This window comes from Pteropus vampyrus, unplaced genomic scaffold (genome assembly GCF_000151845.1).
Source record: "Pteropus vampyrus isolate Shadow unplaced genomic scaffold, Pvam_2.0 Scaffold548, whole genome shotgun sequence".
Lineage (NCBI taxonomy): Eukaryota > Metazoa > Chordata > Mammalia > Chiroptera > Pteropodidae > Pteropus > Pteropus vampyrus.
Genome location: NW_011889329.1, coordinates 329,605 through 343,273, shown reverse-complemented (window position 1 = coordinate 343,273; position 13,669 = coordinate 329,605). Strand labels below are relative to the sequence as shown.

Sequence of the window (13,669 nt, the reverse complement as noted above, 5' to 3'; positions counted from 1 at the left end):
CGCCCCCCCATTCATGTATTGAAATCCTCACCCTCAATGCAATGGTACTAGGAGGTGGGGGCCTTTGGAAGGTCATTAGGTCATGAGGGTGAAGCCCTCATGAATGAGATTAGTGCTCTTATTAAAGGGACCCCAGAGAGCTCCCTAGCCCTCTTTCCACAACCAGAAGATAGCACTCTGTAACCCAGAAGATGACCCTCACCAGAACCTGACCATACTGGCACCCCGATCTATAATTTCCTGACCCCAGAGCCATAGAAATAAATTTCTATTGTTTATAAGCTACCCAGTCTATGGTATTCTGTTGTAGCAGCCAAAATGGACTAAGACAATGACTGAATTTCTAATGTCTACTCATCTACTGAAACACTTTATATGTGTATCATTATATACATCATGTTAACATTGTCTGCTTCTTAATAGAGGTGTGGCCTTGGGAAAGTTTCTTAATCATTTTGTGCCTCAGATTCCTTAATCGTAAAATGGATATAATAAGAGTACTTCTCTTAGGGTTGTGGTGAGGATTAAATGAGATGCTTCTACTATCTGGAATGTTCTCTCTCAGATCATTCAAGGGCTGGCTCCTTCTTCAAATTCAAGACTCAGTTCAAATAACAAGTCCTCAGATGCCTTCCTTGACTGCTCCAAACCCTTCTCCAATTTTTCTCATATCACCTTGTTTTAGTTCCTCATGGCATTTGTAGCTATCTAAATTTCTTTATTTACTTATTTATTTGTTTACTAGCTGTGTGACCTCAATTTCTCTGAGATTTAGTTCCTATACACTGCCATATCTTTAGTGCTTAGAATAATGCCTGAAATGTAGTAGCATTCAATGCAGATTTGTCAAATACATTTATTTGCCTTTAACCATCCAAGTCTTTGAGAAAACTAATAGCCAAACAGGTGAAAATTTTCTGATCACATAAATTGGAGAACAAAACTCCTTTCAAAGTACTGTCAGTCTGTAACAAAAGTCTTAGAACCATTGGTGGTTTGTAAATCACTAGTGCGACCTATGCCTTCCATGGATGAAAAGTGATATAGCCATAGATCAAACTAAGAAGGTGTGTAGCTACGAACTAATTTTGAATGCCGCAGAGTAAAAGTGAAATGAAGATACAGAAGGAGGGATTCAGTTGGGGGACCTTAAAAAAGAAATGTTATCTTAGAGAAACAAGACAAGGCACTAATGTTTGAAAAGCTCTTAGAACAGTGTCTGGCCCATAGTAAAAGCTATATATGTGTTTATTAAATAAAAATGCCCCCCCCCAAAAAAAACAAATTAAAAATGCTCAGATGATATTTCAGGCCATCAGAATTTTATTTTTGCTTTTGAAAAGATATAAAGTTTTCAAAAAATTTTTATTCATGAAGTTACCATGGGCTGCCCTTTCTCAAAAGCACTCATGAGATGGCCACATGAGCACATATTTGCCCGATATTAGTAAACATTATGTACTAATTTTAGAAAGAGTATCTACAGGAGACCCCAAACTGGGAATCACATGGACTCAATCAGATCATCTGAGTGAAGAAACCAATCCCTAGAAATAACCACAAAGAAAGATGACTGTGCAGAATGGCCCTCCTGAGCCTCTGCTTGGCGATGTGGAGCCTGGGTATGCTCTTCTTCACTGAAGACTCAAGGTGCACAATCACAGTTGGGCCTTTGGCTAGACTGTGACAAGGTGAACACCTCATTGCATGTCTCACTGTCTTGGGTTGTGGTCACTATCTCACTGGCTCCTTTCATGGAGTAAGGAATAGTGAGCCATGGGGAATTCTGGGGGGCAGTGCATGACACTGGGATCACATACTTAGATGAGGTACCCTTTGAAGTGTAGTATATCTCCGTGCTGTACATAACCATATCCTGAGAGACAGCCTTGGCCCTGATGCCACATTCAGTAACACGGTAGGTGAACTGATACATATGTGGCTTAACATGGTTGACAGGACAACCCAGGCCCAAGTGTAACTCATGAAAGTGTACATATACGTCGTTGTTCAACATGAAGGGGTGCACCGTGACCATGAACCAGTCTGTGGAGCATAGTACAGTCATTGGATTTTGTCCGGAAGAGGCTGAGAACACGGAGGTGAGGATGACCATTACTCCTATCAACTCGAAAACTTTCATCTTTGTAGTTGATCACGTGATGACTCTTAAGAAACAGGAAGCTGTCTGGTGAGGGTTTCTAGAATACACAAAAACATAAAAGGCAAATCATCTTATTTCCTATCGAAAGTTCAAACATCATGATTTAAACAAAACAAAACAAAAGGCCATTCTTAAAGCATAAAAAAAGTTTAAGAGAATAGAACTTACATGTTCTCACACACAAAAAAAAGGTAAATATGTAATGTGTTAATTAACTTGATGGGGAAATCCTTTCACAAGGATTAAATTACAATTTTATTTGTCAATTATACCTCAATCAAACTGAAGCAAGGAAAAAAAGAAAAGGAAAACACTTTCTCTCTTGTGAGAGACAACTGAATTTTAACTTCATTGTCGGAATTCCCATGTTTATGGATGACTATAATGGCTGCTTTAAGTGACTTTAATATGCTGTTTTAGTATAAAACACATATCCCTCAAATGTAGAATGAGAGTCTATACCGATCAGGAGTGGCATCCTTTTGTGTGTAACCCCAACAAAGAAGAAAACAAAAACAGTTTTCATGCCAAACATTAAGTAAGGAGACAGGAGATAAAGTTTAATTCAAGTTGGCAGAACTTTCTTCCATAATGGCCCCAGTGTCCTCCCATATGCCATACTAACAAACTCTTCCCTATTGCCTTTTTTTGGTTAGCAACAAATTTAATTAAATAAAAACCGAAGAAGAAATTGTGGTTTATTCCTGACAACCAAATATTAAAATTTTGCTGAGTGGCTCCCTTAAAATGATCAAATGAAGGCTTCGAAAACTCTAGCAGTAGCATCATAAGTCATTATGACCAATAGATTCCTTGATATAGCAATTGGGACACCTTGTAAAATAGTGAAATTGCAGGAACAAAAAAACATTTTGGTTTTTAATTTTATATATTTTGATCCATATTATACATGAAACTACTCAGACATCCTATATTAAAGAAAGGGGGTCTTGTGTTTGCATTTTACACATTGATTAACAAGGTATTTTCTAAAATATTCTTTGTGGCCATTGTTGGCACCTCATTGAATCACATAATTGGCTTTACATTCTTTTATTTTCACTAGCTTTTCATTTCATGTCTTTTCTTTTCCAAAGGGAAGTTCTGTGGCCACCCTGTAGTCCTATTGCCTTTTACTTCCTAAAAACTGACAGGCAGAGCAGTGTGGAGAAAAAAAAGTAATGGTAACAAGTTTCTAAAACACATCAGAAGGAGGTGGCAAATGAAGAAGGAAGGAAGAGGAACATCATCAAATATTGTCCAACTCAGCTTTAATTTTAAATCATATACTAGAAAAGCACCTTAATTTCAAAGGAATTGAATATATATGTGTAAGGTTTTATTTTTGTTCTCTGCTGATTTAAGTAGCACCTGCATAAATGAATTCATTCTTTGACTAATATTTATTGAGTGCCTACTATGTGCACAGCTCTGTGCTGAAAAGCATCGCAAGACATTTATTTCCTTCCCCTTTCCCCAGGTGCAAAAATACAGCTCTTTCTCGTCCTTTGATATTGATAAATTTGCTCCATTCTTTATTAGAAACTATGGCATGTGAACCCACTAGAAAAGCACACTGACCTGGATGAAATGATTTATTTCTAAGTCAGGCACTTGATCTGATCGGTACAGATGGGTCTTGCTATCTCTCACTTTCTAATTTGTGGCCCCTCATTCTCTCTGGGGTGTTGGGGTGTAAAGAGAAGCCTAAGGGGTCCACACAGTTTCTTTCCTTTCCTTTTTGTTCATTCTGAAATATCTCTCCTAGAACTACTATTTTGTTTTACACAAAGCAAAAACAGAAGCAGTGGCAATACACAAAAATCTCGACCCTTTACGCCTCACAAAAACAAACAAGATAAAACGATAACAACGACAACAACAAACCAAGTAAATTCTGATGCCAGCTGGTCTTGGATGAAGATTCAACAGTTAAATAAACAAAGCACTTGCTCTGGAATGATGCATGATATTTGCTGAGGTTCCTTTTGGAAGCTGAGATAATCACTGCATCACTACTGCACCATTGTCTTGGCAAAGAAGACCATCTTATTCTGAGTACGCTTTAGGAGTGGCTCTCTCTCTCTCTCTCTCTTTCCTTTTGTCCTTAACATCATCTCACATCCTGGGCCTATTTTTCCTGAACGAAAACTTTTCCTTTACATAGTTCCTGCCATAGGCAAGAAAAACAATCCTTCTATTCCATTTTTGTTGTTCAAACCCAAAACTGAGACCCAAGTTTAAGGCTGTGTTCTTGTCCGGGCAGTTTCATATGCCATCCATTTTCTCTCTCTCCCTCAAGCATCTTTCCTATCTTCCTTCCTCCTCTTCCCTCTCATGGATAATCCATATAGTTATAAAAAGCCCAGATTCTCTGAGAAACAAGACAGTTGTCCCTCAACCAATCTTTTAGACTACCTCACTAATGAGCTTGCTAACTCTCAGTTCAGTGCCATACTTTGGAGAGTTGCTCTTTTTTCCTTAGCATAGGTCATCAAAACTGGGAAGTCTCATTTCCCTGCGGTCTGCACTGCACTTCCCAGGGAAGGTATAAGGTCTCTCTCTCTCTCTCTCTCTCTCTCTCTCTCTCTCTCTCTCTCTCTCTCTGTGTGTGTGTGTGTGGCAGATGTTTATAAGTCATTCACAACACAGTGTGAATTCATCAAATCAGCTTTTTTTCCTTTTTTTTTCTTTAGCTTTTTAAACTTCTAGTTAAGATGTGCTGGTGGAATGGGATTTTGGACAGGGGAAAGAGAAGGTAGGCTCTGATTACTGGGGGCAGAGGAAAAAGAATGCTGAGGGGCTACAGATGAGAAGGGGTGTCAGAAGAGTGAGTTGTGTGGGGTTGCCAAACTGAAGATATTTTTAGCCATAGTTGGGGCTGTGCACAGCTTTTCAAGAGCTGCGGACAGAGTCCTACTTAAAGTATCCAGAAATTTTCAGAGCTATGGGGAGTTGAGAACTGGGGAAGAAATAAACACAAATAAAGGAGAGCTCACCTTGGGATTATTGTCCAGCTTCTGGAAGAAGCAGCTGGGCTGTCAGAAAGCAGGTCTCAGGGTTTGCATTACCATAGCTCCATTTTGATTTGATTGCAAATTATCCGTGGGACATTCCAGAAGCAATGAGTTTAGATGCATTTGTATAGCCAAGCAGGGCTCAGCTGTTGGTACATACCATCCTGAACTGAGCTATAGAGAGGCCAGTAAAACCAGAGCTGCTAATGACACCTGGATGCAAAATGTTTGCTTTCCTAGCAGCTACAGAGTACAGTAACTTTCTGTTTTTTCTAAATGTTGTTTATGCATATACATTTTCTGTTAGTTCCTTTAACAGAGTTTCTCCTTCGTTTTTTTTTTCAAGAACTTCTTAATAAGCCTTTCTTAATAAATACTTTTAAAAAACATGAAATAGTTTATTCTGGGAATATAAACTATTTCTTAATGTCTTATAAGAAAGAGATTGGATATTGGTCTAAACACAGAATTTTTCATCTTAGGAAGAAAAAAACTTTTTAAAAGAGACAAAAGCTTCAGTCCAAATTTGTTTTGTGATGTTGGTGAGTGAATTGAGAAGTATAACACAAATCTCCTTGAACGCAGACAGGATTTTTGCCTCCCCATCTGCTCTGATGTCGTCAGAGACACATATGAACTCTTTGCATGGGAAGTGGGGAGGGGAATTAGTTAAACATTTCCACATCTGGTTTTGGAATGGTTTGGAAAAAGAACTCACTCCATAGGCTCCTGGAAGCTTTTGGGGTCGACAGCTATTTATTTTTAAAATTCAGTATACTCATGACAGCATAGTTATCATTTGTATATTGTTTTCCCAGAATCTTGTTGTCAAAACAAAAGGAAACAGAGGGGAAAAGGAAAGTCTAAAGCAACATGCAATTATCTCAGGGAAATATAACTGTCAGGGCTTTGATTTGCAGCAAAGTTTGTTTGCTCTCTTGCAGCTGATTTGAAGAAAAATGAATCCGAGTTGGAATAAAGATTCTTTTCTAAAACAAGACCGGAAAAAAGAATCCTAACACTTTGTGAACTCTTTAATTTAGAAATTCAAATAGTCGCATTCTAACTTTGGCCTGCAAACTATCTCAAGGTTTGGGAACCTTTTTAAATTGAGGTTCTTTTTCAAGCCGAGTTTTAAAGAATTAGTTGGTTCACTGCTCTCAAAGAAAGTAAGGATTGCGATTACACTAATGATGTCAAAGGTACATTAAAGTGAGTTAGAAAATGAAATAACTGCTTTTGTAGAATTTACTTTAATTCTAAAGAATCTGGGTCTGGTTCAGTTTTCCAGCCTGGTGAAACACAGTGTGAAAAGTAACTGCACGTTATTCATCATTTTGCATGGAAGAAGAATTATGAACTGCTAATGTTTAACAATGTCCATTTTCTCAACAGAGGAAAACACCTTGACTCAACCTAGAAAAGACTTGATTAAAATTAAACTAAAAGTAGTCATTAAAAATGTTTTTCTGATTCTAAAAGTAATTGTAGAAAATTGGGAGATATAGAAAAGAAAAAAAAGAGAAAACACTTCACAACCTCAAAATAACCATTGTTAAATTTTTGGTTTATAAGCTTCTAGTTTTTTTGGGGGGGGGGGAAAGTCGTGTGTGTGTGTGTGTGTGTGTGTGTGTGTGTGTGTGTGTATGTATTTTATATGCATATATAATCCAAAGTCATTTCTGGAAAAAAAGCCAAGGATTTTTGAAAGCTGTTTTTAATTTTTGACATTGAATTTGAAAGCAATCAAAGCATTATTTTTGTTTGGGCCATCTGGTTTTGTTCTTATAATCTGTTAAGCTATCAAGCATAGTTTAAATGTCATGGTTCATCTCATGCACAAATAAATGTTGCGAAATAAATAAGAGCCCAAGCTCCTTGTAAGAGAGAAAAGGTTTTGCTGGATCGCAAATTTGGTTACTAAAAGGTGATAGTCAGACATGAAATCAAACCATAATAGGGCTCCACAATAAGGGTAAACCATACCCTGAGTGAACATAAGTATTTCCAAATAAATACAGAAAGCTGGACTTTAGTGGAACTTGCAAATATCAGGTCATGGGAACCCCTTCCCTTTGGTTCAGAGAAGCTGAATTAGTTTAATCTTAAAGTTGAACAAAGGGATGTATTTCATAATTTTCATAAAATCTAAGAAAAATCCTAAATGCATGCCCTTAATTCGGTTTATCTTTAATTTAATAATTTATTTGAGTTAGACTTTTCAGAAAACCACACCTTTTGCCACAAAGCCCCGGAGTCCCTTCCCATTTTAAAAAATAAGGTAAGTTTTTGTCTGAGCCAAGCTCCCAACTCCAAAGCAGCTCTGCTGCATTAACCCATTAGGAGTCTCTGGAAGTCTGTGCAAGCCAGATAAAGGCCTGTTCACCTGAGATGATTTCAGGTGTTACCATTAGAAGGCAGAAGGTTGAATCAGATGCTCCTTCAAGGGCTTCACCACTTCTTTGATACACCTGTGTCAATAAATGAGCCCTCTTGACAGCTTCCAAAAATGGTCAGGCACATCCCTACCTCCTTTACAAAACTGGGATTTTGGGATATGGGTTTTCTTAAAGTGAGGTGCACACATATAGCCCTAGCTGAAGGATGGCTTAAATCCAAATCAAACCAGAATTGACTTTACAGGCCGTTTGCCTGATTTTTAACTGCTTGACCAACATGAATCTTTCCAAAACCCAAAGCTACCTTATGTATGCTCCACCCAGAATTGGCTACTTGGGGTGTATGTGTGCCTGTGTGTGTGTGTGTGTGTGTGTGTGTGTGTGTGTGTGTGTGTGTGTGTACACACCCTGACTGAGGCCATTCACCATCCCTTGGCTCCCAAGAGGGAGAAAAGGTTTAGAAAATGTTCCTTTGATAGAAAGGCTATCGGTTGTTATTAAAGAGCTCACAATTTTGGAGGTATGTGTGCATACTGGACTAGGTAAAGATGCATTGCTCTGCGGCCAGGACACTGTGGGAAGAGCAAATCTTACACACACACACACACACACACACACACACACACACACACGGAGGGAGAGAGAGGGAGAAATAGGCAGATGGATGGACAGATACACGGAACTACAGAGAAAAGAAAGCCCATAGACTAGTGGTTACCAGAGGGCAGGGGGTGGGGGAAGGGGAGAGGTAGATGGGGTAAAGAGGGTTAAATATGTTGTGACAAAAAGAAATCTAACTATGGGAGGTGAACACACAGTGTAAATATATACATGCCTTACTGTTAAAAACAAACAAACAAAAAAATACATGGTGATGGGAGATTTAACTTTGAGTGGTGAACACACAATGCAATATACATATGATGTATCATTGAATTGTATACTTGAAACCTAATTTTATTAACCAATGTCACCCCAATAAATTTAATTTAAAAAGTTAAATAGAACTACCATATGACTCAGCAATCCCACTTCTGGGTATTTATCTGGAAGTGAAATCACTATCTCAAAGAGATATCTACACCCCCATGTTCATAGCAGCATTATTCACAATAGATGAGATATGGAAACAACCTAAGTGTCTGTTGACAGATGAATAAAGAAAACATGGTGTATACATAAAAAAGAAAAAGAAAGCCCCAATCTGTTTCCCGCTGTTGTTCTGATCCCTACTATTTTTCTCTCATTCTTTAATCCTTGGACTGTAACTTCCTTAAAGAAGTAGGTCTTAGACTACTAGAGTATCTGGTACATAGTAAGTACTCAGCAAATATTTATTAAATGAAACAATAAAGGAATCGATAAACGACTAGCATAAATCACCAGCTGCCTCTGTGCCTCCTTGTCTAGACCCTAAGGGCCTGAATCTGGTTACTGGCTAACCCCCTCCCCCACTTCTTCCCCAAACTCCCAGTTGAAGGCCTGGGGTAGCAGTAAAGTCTTTCTTGGTAGAGAGTTCAGGGCCCCTGTCAAGGATTCCAACCTCCCCACTTGTCTCCTTGCTTGCCCACTGAGCTCGCAGATGCCAAGGGCTCTGCATCTTCCCAGCCCAATGGACCCACTGCTCTGTCAATTAGCTCTTAGCCAGCCACTCCAAACGAAGCTAGCATTCCTTGTACTAAACCCCCATCCCTGGTCACTATCCTCCTTCTGTCAAACAACCAAAGAGAACCAGTGTTAGTATGTCTGGACTCAGCCATAGATTCGCAGGCTATCCCCACTCTGATGGTCTCAGGCAAGTTAAGTCAATCTTTACGGAGAAAACAAAATGCAACTCTCTCCTGGACTGGCTTTACATGGCAAGGAAGCAGAAAGCCCCAGATCCCACCAGGTCAAGTCCAGGCAGCTTAGAGAGACAGCATATTCAGAACTGGGTCTCAGATCTATGAGGTACTGAGGGGCGATGGGATACTTAGAAGGGGCCTGCTGGAGGCACTGGGTTGACTGAGGCAAATGGACACAGCCCCCTGAAATTGCTCATGGATGGATTCCCTTAGCTAGAAAGAGGAACTGAAACCACAGACTGGATATCTGCTTCTCCTCAGAGCCCATATACATGTCCATGACTGGTTCTGAGCACAGAGGTAGAAATCAGAAAATGCCAGAAGTTGTGGGGAAGTTGGAGGCAAGATAGGTTGTCTCTTCTACTGCAAGTTGACCTTTGGCTTACTCTGAGCTGGGCTCTCTGCTCTGCCAATCCAGATGGAGAGAGAGAGATCCAGACCAACTTCAGATTTTGTTTCAGCATTTCCCAGCTAGAGTGCTCCCCAAAGTGCTTTGAAACTGATCCTATTTCCACATAAACTATCAAATTTCACTAGTAAATATCACTCTCCATTTGTTTCATCTTCACCTTTTATATAACAAAGGTTTGATTTGGGTGTGATAGCTCCTTATCTTAGTAATATCAAAATACTTGAGGCAGAGTGTTGGCTTGGTATCTTCTTCAGGCACTTAGTACTTGCTTAAAATATATACATAATAGATTGAACTTGTGTTCATCTTTATATATTATAATATATAAATATTTCTAAATGAATATATTCTATATAATGTTAAACATATAAAAGTCGACCTATTATTTTATTATATCTGAAAATATATACATATGTGATATATAATGCTGTTAAAATATATATTAACAACAAACAGATGAGGTCCCCTTCCTGCTGCCAATATATCTTTCCCTTAACAAAGAATAAAGGACTCTTCTAAAATTTTTCTTGAGAGCCAAGACTTTGAACTTACATCATTTGGCTATATATATATATATATATATATATATATATATATATATATATATATATATATATGCATATATATGCATATATATACACACACATACACACACATATGTGCATGAGTATATATATGCAAATATATATGTTGAATTGTGTCCCCCAAAGTTCATACTTGAAGATCTAACCTCCAGTACCTCGGAATGTGACCTTATTTGGAGATAGGGTCTTTAAAGAGATAATTAAGTTAAAATGAGGGCATTAGGGTGGGCTCTAATCTAATATGATTGGTGTCCTAACAAAAAGGGGAAGTTTGGACACAGAGACAACCACAGAGAAAAGATGAGGTGAAGACACACAGGGAGAAGACAGCCAGGTGACTATAGCAATGCATTTACAAGCCAAAGAATGCCGAGGATTGTCAGCAATCACCAGAAACTAGAAGACAAAGAAGGATCCTCTCCTAGAGCCATGAAGAGAGCATGGTCCTGCTGACACCTTGATCTTGGACTTTTAACTTCCAGAACTGTGAGAGAATAAATTTCTATTGTTTTAATCCACCGTGGTTGTGGTACTTTGTACAGCAGCCCTAGCAAACTAATAAATATATGTTCCCCAACAAATTGAACAGACACACATGCCTCCTTCCTGAGATAAGAGCTTGCAACTCTTAATGTTCTGACTCTATGTCTTGCTACAACCATAAATTCCATTTGGAATTAGAAAGATGATGAGACAACAAGGAACGAAGACAAAAAGTTAGAAAGGAGCCTATCAAAGGGGTACTGGTGCTGGTATTTGATACCTATGGGAGAAACAGAATTTGGGAAGGAGATTTTAGTATGATATCAGGAAAACTTTCCTAACTCTAAAAGTTGTCCAAACATGAATGAAGAAGCCTGGTGAAGAACTGAGTTTCCTTGGTTCTCTGCAGGCATTCAGGTAGAGAGGCTGGACGACCACTTGTCAGGATGGCTGGAGAGGGAATTCCTGTTCTATGTGGGTGGCTACATTAGAGGGTCTTTAAGGTTCTGTCACAGAATGGCATGTATGTGTATTCCCATGCATGTGTTCATACTATATCATACTTCATAATGTCCTCGTAATTGTGTACCATAATCATAATATGTTCATAACTAGCACATATACTAAGAACACAGGCATGGGAGAATAAGCACATTATGCATGCATGCATAAGTTACTTATATAGGTCTTCCTAATATATAAAAGACGATATAATACTGTCTAATAAGGACCTGACCCTCAGCCAGGTTTTTATTGTGATTGGAGCTTAGTGATACTGGTGGCAATTACAAGGGGAAGGTGGCAGGAGAGAAGGGAAAATGAGTCATGATATAGACAAAAATACCTACTCACCCCCTTCCTCCACTATCTGAAAGTAGAGCATTCCTATGAAACCTTTCATAAGCTGAAAGAGCCAAAGTGAAGAAGCAATTACCTTAGGACACATCTTGCTAATGGATGCACAAAATAAATCAAGATAAAGCCCAGATGCTCAGAGACACAGTTGAAAACTATGGTGGCTTGATGTTGAGATGTTGAGTGTAGTTCTGGGGAAAAGAGCTTGGCAGGGCCACTTTTGCTGCTTGGGGTTCATGCTGCAAAATAAATGCTGAATGCCATTTCTTCTTTATGCCTTTTTTTTTTTCAGAAAGGCAAAAATCCTCTTCAGATTTCTTAAGGTTAAAGAAAAAAGGTACTAATGTAGATCTTTCATAAAAACGAAGTGGTAGAAAGTAAACTTTTGAAAAGCAGGGGGTCATCTGTCCTCAAAATGGGGCTTACTGCCTGGCTCTAAATCATGGGGGGCTGACATGTCCTTTCTAAGCAACATGATCTCTGGAAGCCCTGCATCAGGAGTTTTCTTTACAAACTTCTTGCATTAGACTGAGAAGGCTGTGGCTCTGTTCCTTGGAACTACTATCTACGGAGGCCCTAGCACAGCTACAGGGTGAGTGCTCAAAAGTATACAAATTTTCTATTTACCGTGGAAAGGAGTAGTAGTAACGACACTCTCCCCTATGTTTATGCTTCTTTGCAATGTTTTAAGCAATTGCAGAATCCAAGGATTTTAAGTTTCTTTGAATGTATGTGGGTCACATATAGCAACAAATCTGAAAAATAAGGCATTTTAAAAAATATGGACATCCTTATTTATATAGAGATCCCCACCCCCCTCCCAATAGGGTGTGCTTTTTCCTATTATTTTCCTTGATCCTCGCAGCTCTCGCATAAGGTCCCCCAAAATAGGCATCACATGTTAAAGCTGTGGAAATGTGGGCCCAATTTGGGCCTCAGGACTTTACACCAGCCTGCCTGTCTTCTCTGCCCCTTTACAACTTAGACAAAATTGCAAGACATTATGAGTTAATCAGTATGGAAAGTTCTGAAGTGGCTTGACCTATGGACTACTGCTCAAGATCCATGGTGACTTTTACTTCAATGTCTGATGGCCAAGTTATTTAGAAGAGGTAGTAGAAGTGACTCTTAAACTCAGCCAAGGGAGCTAAACAAACCAAAGTACAGAGGGCCTCTGGGAGCAACTTCCCACAGCTGGAGAAAGCTGAGCAAAGCTCTAAGATGGCAAATGGCAGTGAGGGGCAGAGACTAAGCTTTCTAAAATAGCCCAGGACGTGAAAAAGACTAGAGGAAGAATAAAATATTCACAGGCTAGAGAGGGCAGAACCAGTGAGATGCCAGCTGAGTGTGTACTTTGTGCTTTCCCTGTCCCCTAACACTTTTTAAAGTATTCTTTTTACTCCTAAGTTATGGGAACAAAGAAACTGAGCCCACACATTAGACAAGGCCATCATTATAGGCAGCTGCCTGACTCTAGAAACTAAAATTCCCCTGAAGAAGGAAGGAAGGAAACAAACACTTACTGAAGCACTGTGCTAAGGGGCTTTATGTGCAATATCCCACTTAATCCTCACAGTAACCTTGTGTGATAGTTACTGTTATTAACAGCCCAATATATAGAATAGATTGAGGATCAGAAAGGTTAGAAAACTCACTAAAGATACAAAGCTAGTAAGTGGCAAAAACAGGATTGAAAACATCTGCCATGCTTATAGTACTTCCATAGTTTTCTTTCTAGTATATGCCAATGTTAAGAGAGTAAACACTAGGAAGGCATTTAAAAAAGAAGACATAAAAAAGAGGCTTAGGTTGTTTATGGGGATCAGAGTCTAGGGTGATGGGGAGTTGGGGAAATTAATAGCTTTCAAGCAGGAGAAATCAAGGGGAAAAGGAGGCAATAAATGAGAGACA

General features: G+C 38.9%; 1 protein-coding gene across 1 annotated transcript in view; it reads right to left on the bottom strand.

The window, feature by feature from the left end:
* Positions 1 to 1,504: 1,504 nt before the first annotated feature.
* PLAC1 (placenta specific 1) overlaps positions 1,505 to 13,669 on the bottom strand; it is a 182,299-nt gene continuing 170,134 nt past the window's right edge. The window contains 1 exon segment of the mRNA XM_011383858.2: positions 1,505 to 2,201. Within this exon segment, the coding sequence (XP_011382160.1) occupies positions 1,505 to 2,143 (639 nt within the window). The 5' untranslated portion in view covers positions 2,144 to 2,201.